Source organism: Symsagittifera roscoffensis, chromosome 8, assembly GCF_963678635.1.
Source record: "Symsagittifera roscoffensis chromosome 8, txSymRosc1.1, whole genome shotgun sequence".
In the NCBI taxonomy this organism is placed as follows: Eukaryota; Metazoa; Xenacoelomorpha; order Acoela; family Convolutidae; genus Symsagittifera; species Symsagittifera roscoffensis.
Genome location: NC_087069.1, coordinates 18,450,715 through 18,467,757, shown reverse-complemented (window position 1 = coordinate 18,467,757; position 17,043 = coordinate 18,450,715). Strand labels below are relative to the sequence as shown.

General features: G+C 39.4%; 1 protein-coding gene across 1 annotated transcript in view; it reads right to left on the bottom strand.

The window, feature by feature from the left end:
- LOC134853176 (uncharacterized) overlaps window positions 1-17,037 on the bottom strand; it is a 71,496-nt gene extending 54,459 nt beyond the window's left edge. The window contains exons 1-5 of the mRNA XM_063869133.1: window positions 16,477-17,037; window positions 15,826-16,113; window positions 15,155-15,448; window positions 14,813-14,955; window positions 1,599-1,728 (exon numbers count right to left, since the gene is read on the bottom strand). Coding sequence (XP_063725203.1) covers window positions 1,599-1,728; window positions 14,813-14,955; window positions 15,155-15,448; window positions 15,826-16,113; window positions 16,477-16,480 — 859 coding nt within the window. The 5' untranslated portion in view covers window positions 16,481-17,037. The remainder of the gene's footprint in view (window positions 1-1,598; window positions 1,729-14,812; window positions 14,956-15,154; window positions 15,449-15,825; window positions 16,114-16,476) is intronic.
- Window positions 17,038-17,043: the final 6 nt, after the last annotated feature.

The window sequence follows — 17,043 nt, the reverse complement described above, 5'->3', positions numbered from 1 at the left end:
AAATGGAGTTATATGGAATTGTTTTACAAAAGTTTTTTATCCAGGGAACGTAAATTCGTGTCAAGAGTTTTCTTTATATTTTTATATGTACAGATTGTCATCTAATTCATCTTTCTGTCAGAAAAACAAGCGAAAACCATAATTTTTTGTGTGAGGCTAAAAAATGAATTAGTCAAAAATTTAGTTAGACGAAAACTGTGGCCTGTTTCGTTTGGCGGACTAAAACCTATCACATCATATAAGCTTTGTTTTTTCCATAAAAATTTTGTATTAACTTGTAAAAACCTTTTAAAAACTTACTGATAACTTACCATATGTTCAGAGCGTCATCTAAGTTCAGTTTTTTAAGTATTATTGAATTGATATAGTAAGATATACTTAGTTTACTGGCTTATTGGCATGTTATTGAACTTAGCAGACTAAATTTGTTTTACCATATAAGCTTTGTTTTTTCCATACAAGGTGGTAAACCATACATATGGAATTTTTTGAAGTTGTTTGACAAGAATATTTTTATTCATGGAACGTGAATAAGTAGATTACTACAAAGCTCATATGAAAAAAATATTTCTTGTCAAGCAGTTCCGTAAAAATCCATATATACAGATTGTCATATAACTCATCTTTCTGTCAGAAAAATATCCAATAAAAATATGTTTTTACTCATTTTTCTGTTGTTGAAAAATTTTACGTTCCACCGAAAAAAAAGTCAGTTTTTTCTTATTTTTATGTCTAAAAATTCAGTAAGAACCGTAAGCTTTTGTATGTGGTTAGAAAGTGTATATATAACAAAATTAGGTAGATAAAAGTTGTGGCCTGTTTCATTTGGTAGACTAAAGCTTATTTTAGTTCCTGAATAGCCGTGTGAAGAATTGGTCAATCAGTATTTTGCTATTAAAGTTTTCATTGTAACTACATTCTTCTTGGAAGTGATTCATGCAATATTTAATACACATCTTACCATAAGACGTCTGTACTCTCAACTGTAGTCACAATTGATTTGTAAATATATATATTTTTTTGTTACTCGAATTGAAGTTTTCCAATATATCAAAATTATACAAAGGTCCGATTCAAGTTAAAATAGAATGGTGCTAATTAATTTCATTAAAACAGTTAGGCTCAAAATGAGTTGCGCATCATATTAGTACCTCTTAGTTTAGAACTTCCAGTGGAGGATCTAAGTTTTTATCGAAGAGGGGAAGATTTTTGTAAAAATGTTTTTACAAAATCGTTCTTTTTGTTAATTCGACCTTTTTTGAGTCAATCAAATTGATTTTCCGAGCGCTCCCACATTACTATAAGAACCTATTTTACTAATTTTTTTGCGCCGCAGGCGAACATGTGAGAAAGATTGACCAACAAATTGCGTTTTGTTTGGCGCGGGCTCCTCTTTAAATTTAGTATATATTGGCGCCGAAAGCGCCTTTAGAGACATTTTCGGGCTCGTCGGCCGAAAATGGATGTCAGAAAATATAAATTGAAAAAAATAGATTTTGATACGATAAATGAAACCGACTTCTTCATACTCCCCCCCCCCCCCCCCCCTATTGCAATTTGGTTGAGAATTATAATAAGCTTTAAATATCAACTATCACCTGTGCAGAAAGATTCGTTGTAGATGACAAATTGTGAGACAAGGTAGCCCCCGGTTGGTAGTTTACATCTAGCTGCGTAATGCACTCTATACTCGCATCCTTTCTCCATGTTGTAGATAATAGGGGCAGCCTGATGGGTGACGTAACATTACACATACAAGTCATGGCGTATACTTTTTTTTGAATGCCATTACGTTTCTTGAGTATTGCTTCCGCTCAAGCACTGATTTAAAATACCAAATCAAAATAACCTCCCTCCCCCACATTACGAGGCCAAACTAAGCATTTTGTGAACTCTAAGCGGATTCCGCAACAGGCCAAAACCAGATTTTTGCGGAATCTGTAACATTGCTATTTTTGTTTGATTTTCTTTGCTGTTTTCGATTCCAAAAACAAATAGCTTAAACACTGTACCGCTTAAAACCGCTCCAAGGTTGGAAATTTTGCGGAATCACCAAAAGTATTTCCGAAATCCGGAGCAGTTTGAGGAATGCACGAACAAATTACAAAAAGATGTCTATATTAAATTGCGCTGGTTGCGGAATCCAAAAGTGTAAGCGGAAACCGCAGCAGAAATCAGAAACAGCAGCGGAATCCGCAGTTTGTGAGTGGAATCCGCAATTTGTAAGTGGAATCCAAATTTTGTTTGCGGATTCCAGTTACATAAATATTAGTGTTTCAAATTAAATGTTTTATTTCACCCGCGAGTTCATTTTCAACTACTGCTTAGTTGATCAGCTACCAGTTGGAATATCAAGCGTTCGATCTCAATTTCTGCCCTATTTCCGATTTCAATTCCTAACAAACGCCCCAGTTCGACCACATTCCTGTCAAACACCCAAGTTCGATCTCAATTCTTGTCAAACACCCAACCTCGATCTCAATTCTTTCCAACTTACACACAACTGCGAACTCAATTCCTGTCAAACACCCTACTTTGATCTCAATTCCCGTCAAACAACCAACTTCGATCTCAATTCGTGTCAACCACCCAACATCGATCTCAATTCCTGCCAAAATACATGCAACATTGATCTCAGTTCCAGCCATCTTACGCCCAACTTCGATCTCATTTACTGCCAAAATGAACAAACTAAAAATATATATATTTCATCTGTTCAACTCAATTTATTTCAGTTTAAAAAAAATCGGTTTCCACTCAGTTTTTTTTAAATTGCGAAACCAGAGCAGACCGGAACGTAGTTTGATAACGCAAATTTTGTAAGGCAATTTTTTTGTTTTTGAATCTAACATTTGGTTCAGCTGTAGTTCTTCAAGATTTAGTAATTCTTCTTTGTTAAGAAAATTCACTGTAGCTGCAATAGATTATCTGAGAGAACAATGGTTGTTTTCTTACTCTCTAAGGACATTTTTTGACGTGCCGGCATAACAAACAAGTTTCATAACACAACATGTTTCATTTTACTGTGAAATTTGAAAACTCAAATAAAACAGACAGTAACAACAAACAGTATAATTTCGAGTTGTGCATTCCGATTCGAAAAGTAATCCTGAACAGATTTGGCCAATTTTAAGTCGAATTGTCTCTCGGGAGTTTTTATCGACGGCATTTATAACTCGGCCTGCGTTTATATGGCATCAGACTGTGGTCATGAGGAAATCTCTGTGCTAATTGAAAATGAAGTATTTGATCAGAGTGTCCAGCTCAGGCCGACAACAAATCCCATTTTTCCACAAGCACAAAAATCCATGAATGTTGGAATCGAAAAAACCTTGGGGTTCTACTACCCAAAAATTTAGCAGCCTTCTGTGGATGACAAACAAAAAGCTTTTCTAGTTACTGATTTAGCTTTATGGTTGCTTGCCCTGTTGTTTTCTTCATCACGTCAACGCACCTTTTTGTTGCCGAAAACATTGCAAAAAAATGACCTAATCGGTGAGTGATATCTTTCAGGTTGCACCTAATGTTTTTCAAAAACCAAAGCACGGGGGAATTAAATATTTTTTTTTCGGAAAAAGTTTAAACATGAAACAAACACCTAAATACCAAGAAATCTTCTTCAGCAAGCTCGGTCAAAACAGCAGACCTTCTCAGCTTGAAAAGTTTTCGATATAATTATATTCAGCAAATGCGCGGTTCTCTGTGCAACCGATTCTCAAATTATTGACAAGGATTTTTATCCAGCCGGTAAGTTTTTCGATCCTTATCAGGCTATTGAATGTGATAAGGGATTGATTTTTAACACAATAATTAAATATTGACGATAAGGTTTTACCTACTTTACATCATTGACGCATTTTGCAAAGCTCAAAGGGATGTCATTTTCAAGCAACCCAATTTAATCAAAGCACCTGACCAAAATATATTCCCGCGGTTTTCCTCCTTGGTTGTTTTTTAACGTTGGGATTTAAGAGTTTTTGTTTGGATCTAGGTTTCATTGTCGAGCAGTGACTCTCCGACTCATTTCCTTGACTTGGTATGCGACTTATTTCTCAAAGTACTTGACGCCTAAACTTTTACTGACTAATGGTCCATGTCCTGCAGTATCCTGATGCTTCTCGACCAAATAAACTGTGCACCGGGACCCAGAATGGACGCTGATTATGACAAATTTCTTTTGACAATCTGAAAATGGTCGAAAAAGACCATCTTTTTTGTGCAGTTGTCTGGGATTCAACGATAGCTTCTTTTTTCTCGATTTCCTTCTGCTTAAGGATTTTTAAGGATTTTTCTCATAATCCTTCCTGCTACATTATCTTTTCTGTCTTCTGGAATGCTAAAAATGTGCTTCCCGGCCATTCAGACACTTTAATCATTAGGCAACAATCGCTGAATGTTGAATAAATTTATCTCCGTTTCCCCAGATAGAAATGACGGAATCAAGGATTTGAACTATTACTCTGCCTCGAAAAATTCTACATAGCACGATGAAAAGAATGAAGGATTGTTAACAAAGGTTCAATTGAGGAACGAATGAATGACGAAAATAAAATGAGTCTTTGCTTACTTGACTAAGGACACTTTCCCTGATGCAGGATTTTTTGCTTTTTTTTAAGGACTGTGTCACTGATAAAAACTACTAAGATGCTGCAATGCAACAAAAAAGAACAAAGATGCTGGTGTGCTACAAATTGAAAAGAGGGGATAATAAATAAGCCCTTGGTGGACTCTAGTCTTGATAATAAATTTAGAAGTTGTATCGATCAAACTGGAATCGGTGAATACTTTTTTGCACTCTAAATTTAATTGCAGCAATTGGTTGCTAAATCTAAATAAGTTCATCCTCATTTTGTGCCCAACATCAGCTGCATAATTTCATCAAACCATTCTTTTTTAATTGAATCATTCTATCTCATTGAAGCGTTTCATCTCATTTTTCGTCGAATCTAATGACAACCTGCTCAAGAAAATGTCGAGCGCTGAAAGCTTATAATCGCTCCCGTCCAGTTCTCCATCATCATGTGCAGTGCCTTTTAGTACTCTGTGCATCTGTCGCCACTCACCGCATCAGAGACCTCATCTTTTGCCAATCCTATGACGTCAACCTCTTTGCGATCACCCCTCGACCATTCGCTTCAACGATGCTAGCGACATATGGGTTTCCGCATACCCCTCTGAGACATTCAGGCCCCTCGGAAGTACACATGCAGGCTCCACCTAAGCAACAGTAAAATCCAATCCACATTGATTCGAATATGTCAGCATCACCGTACCCGAATTATGCATGGCCATCAGCATTTTCTCCTTATCGGGAAACTGAAATCGCATGCCCATGTCGAATACCCATAGAGAACTTTCGATAACGCAGGAGAGAAAATAATCACGGAACCACGGGCCGACCATTCCACGGAACCACGAGCAGACTGGACTGTAAGCAGCAAAAAGGAGGTGAGCCAGAGAAGGTAGGCGAAGCATTGAATTGAATTGTTAATTTTACAAGCAATTAAGAAATCACAAAAGGATTCGAAAATTTTGGAAACTAAATTTAGTTTAAGCAACCTGCAAAATTTTTGTGATTACCGAGACTCTCAAAAACGACTTAAAACAAACTGTAGAGAAGCCTAATGACTGCGCTGATAAACGAAACGTCACCTTTCTCACATGAAACAAATGACAATGTTCAGAGCCTTTATCACATTTCGGCACAGTAGAAAAGGTTGAAAGAGAAGCATTCAGAACTACGTTGGTAAACGGGCTTTTTGGGATACCAAAAAAATTGTTACGACCCAAACTGTTTTTCGTCAAAACTGAAAACGCGGTATTAAAGATGGCTCCACTAATCGATCACTTTAAACGCCAGGTCTATCACTACAAAGTTTTTATTGGAGTCTAAAGCGATTTTAAAACTAAGAAAGAATCCGCTGCAACATGGAATCAGATTGTAATCGTTTTATAATTTTGTCTAGCAGCCCTACGTTTGAAATGGAGAAATGGAAAAAGCTAGCCTCATAAGTTCATCAAATTATATAACGGATCTCTCTCCCCCTAAAAACAGAATACGTTTTGTTGCGTTTCAGTTTGCTATGATTGTTTTTTGTATTTCTCAGAAAAACCATTTTGTCGTATTCCTACTGGTTTGCGTTATGTAAATAATTATCAACCAAATAATTTTGAATAAAAATCCTCCCCACCCATATTATAGTAGCAAGTAAATGTTACAGAATTCTTTTTTGGTTAATTGAAGATTAATCGACTTGACCATCTGGTATTCGTTTACGTAACCGTTTCCACTAGTAAAACTAGCCGACATGTTTTTATGGCTTGGTATACGTATATTAATGCCTAAGAATGTTGTTGATGCTGCTGTAGCCTCGTTGACTCTTAAAATTATTGTTTCGGCTGTTTCAATTAAAAAGTTTTTTTGTCTCGTTCGTACCTGGTCCAATGTTATTGGCCACCGACAAGTTATGTGGGGCAAATCACTTGAGTGGTGAACTTCGTTTTAACTCTGTGCTCGTTAGAAATGATCTCGCATTTTGTTGAGCTGTTGTGAGGTCTGCATTATCCGTCAAACTAATTATTTCTTTCAAGGAAGTTCAGCTCTCCTGCTATTTAGAGGCTATGTGAGTTGAAGGTGTTTAGCTGCACGAAAAAGGTACTTGGGATTCATGAGTTTGGCTTTGCGGCAAATTTCACAACCACGATTGCAAAAACCTTAATTTCACCATCAATTTGACATTACTCTATCTAAAGTGTTTGCCTATCGTTGAAGTAAATAGCTGAGATGCTGCCCGGATACAGCTTGTAAGTTGAAGACGTCGAATCAATAACTGTTTCACAGTACAGAGAGTAGACTATGTTTTCTAGGTTCAAATTTTTTAATCAATACCCGCAATTTTGCGGTACTGGAGCGCTGCAGGTAACGGTTTTTTGCCCTTGTGTTGAGCTCTTGTGTTTGGTTTTCGCCCACAGTCACTCTCAGTTTTAAATCAGTTCTTGGCTGTTTTCTGGCGACTAGGTTTTGCAAACAATCCTCCAAAGTCCTTGTTTCTTTGTTAGAATTTTTGTCATCTTTCTGCAGAACGTGTGTCGGAATGTCCACAAAGAACGGTTCGAGCCCTGTCTTTGGTTAGGTCAGTCTATATTGAATTATGGATCCATTTTTCCACCATACCTTCTGGTGCTAATTTCAGTTGTTTTTTACCGCCTCTAATACAGCTGAACATGCGAAGGTACCCACCGCAGCTTCGCTCCTAACTGTTTGAGTGATATTTCTCGGCGGTACGTTCAACCAGATTCTTGACCGCCTGCAGGTGTGGTGGCATTTTCTGCTCTATAGCGTTTTCACTGTCTCTTCCACAATGTGCTGAAGTGTTTGTTAAAGTCAAAAATTATGATAAATCGATACCTAAAAAAAATATAAGGTTGAAAACAGAAGTTATTTTAGTCCACACATTTAAAGTAACCAAGTACTGCGAAGAAGGAGGCAATTAAGTTTTGAGTTTGAAAAAATTTTGATTCCGCCTTTTGAAAATATTAGTCTACTCGCATGAAAAGATGTGAGTTGAAATTTGTCATTTCATGCTCAGCAACTGGCGCATTAGAAATTGTTCATTCCTATTGCTGAGAAAAAATATCAAAAATGTCCATTCACAAACACGAAATTAATTTCTCAATGTTAAAAGCCTTTATCTTTGATTCCAATTACAATGGTTAACTGCATGCTCTTAAATTCTGCATTGGCCTTTTTCCGCATGCAGTAAAATTTCCGAACACAATCGCTGAGTTTTACTGCGTGAACAAAGCCAGTGCCGACTAGGTTATGAAGCAAACAGTTAACCAAACTGCTAGTGGAATCCATAAAGCCAAAATGCTCAGATCAATAATCATGCTAGATATTGTACTTGTGGCGTCACAGGTGGCGGTGTCACCCTGTCGATCCCAGGTAGCTTGGTACTGGTCGAGATTTGGGCTTTTATTCTCTGCCTCGACGTCTTTTCATTATGCACCTCTGGATCCGCCGATGCGTTGCCTAGTCCTATGTTTCTATTCTCCCCCGTTCGCGTTTCCGAATAATTTGTCATACTCACAAAGTCTCTTGACTGGCCTGATGTGTTTGTGTCTTTGCTTATCGCTCTCACCACACCAAATTTGTCCATGGTTCCAGTCTCTCTGTCGGTGTATGCCTCATTCTCCTGGGTCCAACTATTGAGGCTGACTCGAGATCCAATGTCAACCTGCTCATCATCGTCCTCTTCTTCCTCCTCGGATTCACCTTCATTTCCTGTACCCACTCCCATGGTGAATGGAAAGATGTTTCCGAAAGTGTTCTTCACTCTTTCTGAAAACGATGAGGATGTTGCCGGTTTCTCCGTCACGCCTGCCATCATGGTGTTGTATGTGGGAGATCTTCTAGTTGCCACAATTTCAGTATGGATGTCGGACAGTTCCGACATCTCCTCTCGGTCCAGTGTCCCGGTAGAAGTGGCAAAATCTTGGCCTTGCTCTACCGGTGTAGATCCACTCGCCAGCCTTCTGTCTCTCCCCTCCGGTCCATGTATTTCCTGGTTCTCATTCATGGCCTGGTTCGGATAGACCTCCACTTCTAGCATAGCTTTTCGCTCTTCTGAGGTTTTTTGACTTCTGGTGTCAACCATTCTGCCTGAAACCGTCTCCCCTTTGTCGGTCCGGGTTCGTATGATCCTTTCCACAAAAGGGTCGGTCGTTGCTCTTCTCTGTTTCTCAGGTATGAATTTCCTCGAGCTATCACCTAGTTTAGGTATCCTTGACTTGTCTAGACTCATCTTCAATTTACCACTTCTTACTACCTATACACTCAATTCGATTGCTAGTGTCCTTTTGATCTGACTACTGAGAATATTAACACAACACAATAAATTTCAAAAGTTTCTATTAAATAGTGACCACGAATCCTTGTATGTTATCACGGTACAGCGTATATACAATTTATTCACCATAATCGATTATTAGTCGTAAGATTTGAGAACTAGAACAGTATGATTGTATCAGTCAATTTAAAAGATAATGTATTCACTACCCAATCAAGCACAAATTGTTGATTTAAAACCAGAAATAACAAAATAGGAATATTTCTATGAAAAACGTATGTGTATTGTACTTTTAGTCGGTCGCAGTACAATAGTCGAACTTGTTTTTTAAAGAGAGAGCTTTCCCTGCTTGGTGCTGCACCAAACAGACAAAACTTGAAGGCAGTAATTTTCTCAAGTGGGCGTCTATTGCACCCACCGAGTCTCCTGTTACCTATCTGCCTTCGGACTGCCCGAGCTAGACCTACTAAAATCCTCAGGGCAGTCACTTTTCTCAAAAACGTTTTGGATTTCAATCCACACCAATGAGTTACACACTCTTTTTTAATTTAGACTTAGTGCCGCGAATATCCAAGTTTTGGACCTGTTTTCGTTTGGTCTGGTCTTTTTTTAAAGGCAAGTTACCAGTGCAGTCACTGGTTCCTAGCCTGTCTCTTAATAACCTAACACCCCTCACTATTATCTTTTCTTCTGTTTACCTAAGTCCTTTAACAAAAATTATACCCCTCCGGGTTGACAAAAAACAGTACCCCTCTGGATTGGCAAAATTAGGACCCCTCCGGATTGGCAACATTGAGACCCCTCCGGATTGGGACCCCTCTGGCTTAGCAAATGTAAGATCCCTCCGGATTAGGACCCCTCCGGTTTTGTGAAAAGAAGACCCCTCTGGATTGGGACCCCTCCGATTAGGATAAAGTCGGACCCCTCCGGAATGGGACCCCTCCGGTTTTGTAAAAATAGCTTTTCGGAGACTTCCTTGATTTTCAACCTGTACCCCTCCGGATACGTTCTCCGATGCTTTTATGCTGTTTGTATCAACTAGGAAGGGTAAGTGGTCCTTCCCTTGACCCTTCCGGATTGAAGTTAAGCCTCTTATTTGACCATTCACGCTAACGGTGAAGTGTCTTATCGCTAGCCTAATTTTAGCTCTATCAAGGTTTTCTGGTGCCTTTAGCCTTCCCTATTCTTCTAGAACAGCGTAAAATTGCCTTATTCAACCATTTCTACCCCTTTGGTAGGGGTGTAATCTCAAAAAAATTCCACGCTTAGTTTTTCGAATAATTTTTGTTCCTATTAGTAAGCTCAGCTAATTTCTGATCTAATGGTACCAAGATCAACTAGATCTGTACAGTCGTTCCAAAGTTATTAACCAAAACGTCTTTTATCTAAATTCAAAAACCTTCTCACTTATAGGTTCCGACTAACTTTTTCCGCAATTCTGTTCTTTTCGACCTAAAAATTATTGATCCGAGCTCAAAAGGCCTATACTCTTCTAGTTCAAAGTAAAAAAACCCGATCTGAAACGCTTTAGTTGAAAAATTTGCGAAAAATGTTGCTATTTGGACCCCTCCGGATTGATGAATCCACTGAACCAAACACGTTAAGTTCGATTTCTCTGTAATCCGGAAGGCTATCGGGAAACGGGTCTTAAAACCGGTAGATTCACTAGTGGACGTTGTCTGAACAACTATTTTACTGTCCTAACTCAAAACTTTCAAAAACTTTTCTGATTTTGTAGTGTTCCGTTTTCTCAAAAATTGCGAAAAATCGGTTTTTGGTACCAAAATAGTTCCAACCACTTCTGAACTAAACTCAACCGGTTCTACCTATTATACTAGCACAGTTACGATGTAACTCACTAATTTAGCGCTTTTTTCCGTTTCAAAAAATATCGAAATTTTAAAACTCGCGATTTGTGGGGGGATCAAAATACCGCTATTTTGACACTAAAAACCGGTCCGCTTACTGTGTTTTTCACTGAAAAACGATATAGGAGTTTTAATATAGGCTATATTAGCAATAATATAAGTAATACTATACCCCTCCGGGTTTGTTCAATATCCGAATCTAGGTGTTAACTCGGATTTTCGCAGTTCGGTGAAGGGTCACTACAGTTTAGCACTGTCGAGCCCCCCACAGATTACTATCTTACTTTTTGTACCAAAAGGGATACAAAACTTGTTAATGATACCCAACAGTCGACTATCGTTGTCGTTGAGCCCTTCCTTGTTGCTCCTTGTACTGCTTGCCGGATCAGTCTTCTCCCAAGACACCGCCGGATTGAGCGCAAATCAGCAGAACCTTCCGGATTGAGCGTAAATTAGCATTAACGTGCTTAAATACTCAAACAACCCTAGAGTACAAGCCTCACAAACAGGCTACAAAAATGATCGTAATGATCCTGATTGATATAAATGCCTGTAACAACAATATATCTATCAACAACAAACGGGAGGATCGGATCATATCTTGTCTGGGGGGATGATTTCTATTGATTTTTTTTTAAACTTTTTTTTTTACTGTTTTTGGTTTTTTCGGTTATTTTTTATATTTTTTGTTTTTCTTGGGTACTATACTACCTTTTGTTTGGTTTTTTAAATACCTTTAAGTGTTTTTGGTCACAAACCTCTCAGGGAACGAGGGGACGGCCAATCCCCCCACACTTCCTGGAACGTGAACTTTCGGTCTTAACTAGGTTAAAAAGCTATTCACGGTAATCCGGAACTCTTTCGGGTTCCGAACTAACCTTCCACCCTGGCCGTTAGGGCCTATTAAGGGCGTTATTATGAGCATCCGCTCGGCGCGGAGTGCTCGTTAACGGTTCTGCCGGTCATGATGTTAAAAAAGAATAACACCCAGGAGCGCCATAAAAACATCTATGTAACATTCGCCCGGAAGTACATATCGACGGAAAATAAAGCTTAGCTATAAAAGAACTGGCCAGCGTCTAAACTAAGCTCTACATGCTTTTCACCGTCTTTACCAAAACCAGTTCTTTTGGTGGTCTTTCTAACATCGGGTCGACAAAAACGTTACTGTTCTCCGGCTTCGGCCAGAACGCTCAAATTAACTTATTTACATGCCATATTAGTGAGCTCATGGCTGGGTTTTAGTATCCTCAGATCACGAGGTCACTCCTAAAACAGGGCTACTACTAGTTTTTATATTACTATTGTTTTTGTTCAGTAGATAAAAATCATCATCTCCGTCGAAGATGGATCAACACTTTCACCTAACTCCTAGCTTCTCATCGTCGTAAAATGAATTCAAACGTTATATAAATTCAATTCAAGACATAACCGGGAAGCTAAAAGTTTATATAAAACAGTTTCAGTTCAAATCCCGAGACCCCTCCGGATTCCTGAATCCGGGGAAATAACAACCTTATCTTCCTTCCGGAAGGCTGCTTTTCCACCCTTCACGCGTTGTTGTGAACGGCCTTGCAACGATTGTAGCGACACAATCGTTGCAACTCGGAACGGTCTCTGGTAACTCTGCTATTCGTTGCTGTTTTTCTATCGCAATTCTCGTAGTTATCACTATCGCAACTATTGTTGTTCTGATTTTCTTCTGGTTTTCTTCCAAAATAGCGGTTTTTGCCGTTTCTCAGAAGTGTGACTTCTCAGTTCGAGTTTTTAAAATTTCAAAATAACACAATATCTTGACCTTCACCGTTTGACTAATCGTCCCAATAACGTCACTAACCTCTCAAAACTGTCAATTCGGAAGGTTAGCTGCTAACTATTCGAAATCGCCGAATCTGCATTTTCGTTCATTCTGGTCGAATGTCACATACCAGATTACGTGCAAAAGGTGACACTCTTGGTGGTAAGCACAATGCTGGCTTTGCGATGGATCGAAGAAAATGTGACGAATTATCGGGAGTCGAAGACACCGACGGCAGAATCAATATACGCTATAGATTACAGCAGGAGACTTGAGTTGTTTGAGACTGCATGCAAGGTATTCGCCATACCGATGGAAGTCAGGCACGTATGGAGCCTCATAAAATTTTTCCCGTGGTTTCGAGCGACGTTGACATCTTGGTTGTATGTGGTGACAAAAGATCATATGAAGAAATATCAAAAGGAATACCGACAGTTCCTGGCAGAGATAGGACCGGAAGCCTTCAACGGCGATCACGACGGGGTGGAAAAGAGTTGGTAGGGTGTCTAGAGATAACACCATGGCGAGAGAATCAATACTGGAAGAGGACTTGGCTAAGAACGTGAGTCTGAGTCTGCACAACTCCTTTTGCTTGAATAGGGAGTCGAAGGTGAAGGATTTGCCCAACCAAGCAAAGAGGTTGCAGGAACAGAGGGAGTGGATGCGATCATAGGAACAACTTAAGGCTTGGGAAGAGATCGTGATAAGCTTCGATGATTAGGAAGCACTGTTAAGACAGATTGCGGTGTCGAGTGTATCCGGGCCTAGCACCTCGAAGGCGAAGAACGCGAGATGAGCAGGTAGCTCAGTGAGGGATTCTTGAGTCGTGAGAGGGAAGGAAAAGGACTCGAGGGTGAACTCGGATGAAACTTGAGTTCACGAAAAAGAAAGTTTAACGAACGAGATTTTGTTATTAATATGCTATACCTATTATATAAATCAAAATGCAGCATGACAATTTCCTGATTGAATAGGACAAAAGATATTTTAAAATCATTTGTTTGCAAAGCAGAAGTTTAGGGTGCAAGTATACGCAGATTGTGATTGCTCTTTAGCGGTAGTGTGACAATTTTGCATGGTTGTGAATTTTGGGGTGTAGATAAACTTAAGTCTGCTGTAAACTTCTGTAAATGACCACTGGCACTGTATCTTGAGCAACACTCAGAATTCTGGGGATTCACTGACAAACGGTGACACGCGATAAGGACATCGATCTTGTGTCCGGGTAGTCTGTACCAGTCGGTCATATTTGGAAGTTTGACCTTGAGCAAGACGAACAACGTGATTTTGGGGTCAAATGGAATTTTTCAAAAATTCGAATTGAACATGTCATGCTCAACTTTCTCGCGACAACTATAAATCTCAGAAAAACAAGATCAGAACGACCGAATTACAATCGCGGGAAAGTAGTCAAATTTAGCAGCGGGAAATTGCTTTTCAAAATTTCCAATACCTAATCGAACGAGAGTAGAGCTGTCTTATTTGTGGCATGAGACAGAAAATACTCGCGAGTAAGAGGAGATTGAAGTTCAACTGGACCAGAGTGAACCTTCGGTGGAAGGGTGGACAACCGAAGTCTCCCAATGGTCCAGCTCAAAACTTAATTCTCAAGTGAAAACTCATTTACTTTGATTGGAATTCATTAATAGCAAACTTCTCAAGTTTCATTCAATTATATTCATGCTAGAGTCGCTAGTTAATTTAGTTACTCCTATTCTCGAGTGTGCAGATATGTGAGTACTCAAATTAGTTTTCTTGAGTGTGTTTTATGATTGTTATGTTGAGGTAAGGAGAATTTTAGGTTGATCTATCTGAAATGGATCAAAGTTCCACTGTCTAATAAAAAGTAACTGTATGGACTGTTCCGACCCTGTTTTCAACGGCGTTCGCGTATTTTGGGTATTTTGAGACCTACGTATGGGGACGTTCTTATTTTCTAGAGTGGGGGGGGGGGGGGGTATTTTGGTAATGGCCTTTAAGCTGTGACGAGGGTTTTAGTCTCATGTCGCAAGTGAACCGAATTGGCTCCGACCGTTCGAGGTTGAAAAACACAAGAGATAGTGTCCCTGACTCTTGAGCCAATGGTTACAGGGCCTATTTTTCTTTAACCTCATATGTGACTTAAGTAGGCGACTGTTACATGTAGAAGCACTCAATTCTGATTGGCTAACATATCGATCTAAGAACCAAAATGCTTCGGGGAGGGGTGAAGAAAATATTAAAACGTTAGTTCGAATTGTATGACTGTTCAGAGGCGGTCCGTCAGATCTCGTTGTGTATACTATAAGAGACGTCACCCAGTGAGAATGAACAAGTGTTTTGTTGTCAGTGCAGAATGTTGGGACCAAGCTGATTTCATAGTTCTCAGCAGAATCAGGCAACTCCAAGTTTGTTCCATCAATTTGTGACTGAGAAAACCAGTCGATGTTTTTTCGAGGTTCTAAAATGAACTTATAATTTATTTTTTGTCAATTCCTTGAACTTGAAAGAAATCCACATTTCGGTCTAATATAGAAATAATTCAATTAAAGCTATGAGGAAAATTTTTTTAAATGAGATGTTTGATAGAATTCAATTGTTCGACATTGCAAAATGCAATTTTATTGTCCAATACAAAATCTTTACAAAGTTCAACTCACCCATACAAACCAAAGTCTTGTTTGCAACCAAGTCCTCAATCTTTTTGTTTCCAGCAGTGATGGTCACTTTGTAAAGCTCTTCTGGTTGCAAATTGCTCAAACCGATGGTAGCAGACTTTCCATTGTTATTGGTGTCAAATACATCGACATTATCGCTGCAGTTTTCCCCAGTGTTCATGTTAACACAGCTCACTCTTCGCACTGACAGGTCAGGGTCAGATGAGTTTACATTTGCTTGCAGTACAACAGAACTCGAATCCTGGTAGATGGTTGAAATTCGAACTACGGAAGAATCTGGAACCAACGGAAATCGCATGTTTTTCATGAAGCTCAAATAAACCAGCATGTTATAGAATATTTTCATTGAACCACCGTTGGTCCCGCATAAGTAGGAGTATCCAACCACAGGGAGTGTTTTACTTTTATCTAACTTATGGTTTTGTCCTAGAACTTCGAGACTCTACTAGTATTGACAAACAGAATCTCCTTTTTTAAGTCAACATTTGAAACAAATTTAAAATCATTTGAAGTTGAGTAAAATAGATGTGGTGTCAAAAATATCAAAACTTGAAAAACTTGAACTTGAAAAGTTCTAACCAAGTAAATCTAGGGTTCCTGAACTTAATAAAGATGTCAAAATGCGAAAATCAAATTCCGGTTGGTCGACTCACCCATAAAAATCACAGTGTAATTTGCGACTAAGTCCTGAGTCTTTGTGTTTTTAGCGGCGATAGTCACCATGTAGAACTGTCCTGGTCTTAGATCATTGAAACGGATGATAGCGGACTGTCCATTATTGGAATGAACTTCAACTTTGTCGATGCAGTTTTCTCCATTGTTCACATTATCGCACCTCACACTTTGCTGTGACAAGTCAAGTTCAGAACATGCCACAATTACTTGCAGCAAAGCGTAGCTCGAGTCCTGATAGATCTTCGATATTAGAACTTCAGAAGAATCTGAAACCATTGGAAATCACACTTTAATAGAAGAGTCTTTGATTAAACCCGTGTTTGATTGAATAATGAGGGCTATTGAGGTGTCCAGGACTCTTTTGATGGGGGGGGGGGGGGCATTGATGAAAGTATCAAACTCAAAAACCTCTCATAAACATAGACTATATCTTAAAAATTTCTGAGGGAGGGCATTGATGAGGGGGGGGGGGGGCATTGATGAGGAGGGGGGGGGGGGCATTGATGAAAGTATCAAACTCAAAAACCTATCATAAACATAGACTACATCTCAAAAACTTCTGAACAGCTTATTTTAAACTTGCAAAAAGTTTAATATCTATAATATACGAATACGATTGTTCTACTCACTCATACAAATCGAAGTGTTACTTGCGACCAAGTCCTGAGTCGTGTGATTTCCAGTGGTTATGGGAAAGTGTTCCGGTTGCAAGTCACTCGAACCAATGGTATCTGACTGTCCATTGTTCTTGGTTGAATTGACATTTCCGTTATCAGTGCAGTTTTCTCCCGTGCTCTCATTAACACAATTCACGTCAAGATCAAATATAGTCACCTGGTAAGCGATCGCTTCCTGGTCAAGTTCTGGTCCAGTCCTTTCGGAGGTCGATTCCTGGTCGAGTTCTGGTCGAGTCCTTTCGGAGGTCGATTCCTCGTCGAGTTCTGGTCGAGTCCTTTCGGAGGTCGATTCCTGGTCGAGTTCTGGTCGAGTCCTTTCGGAGGTCAATTCCTGGTCAAGTTCTGGTCGAGTCCTTTCGGAGGTCAATTCCTGGTCAAGTTCTGGTCCAGTCCTTTCGGAGGTCGATTCCTGGTCAAGTTCTGGTCCAGTCCTTTCGGAGGTCGATTCCTGGTCGAGTTCTGGTCGAGTCCTTTCGGAGGTCGATTCCTCGTCGAGTTCTGGTCGAGTCCTTTCGGAGG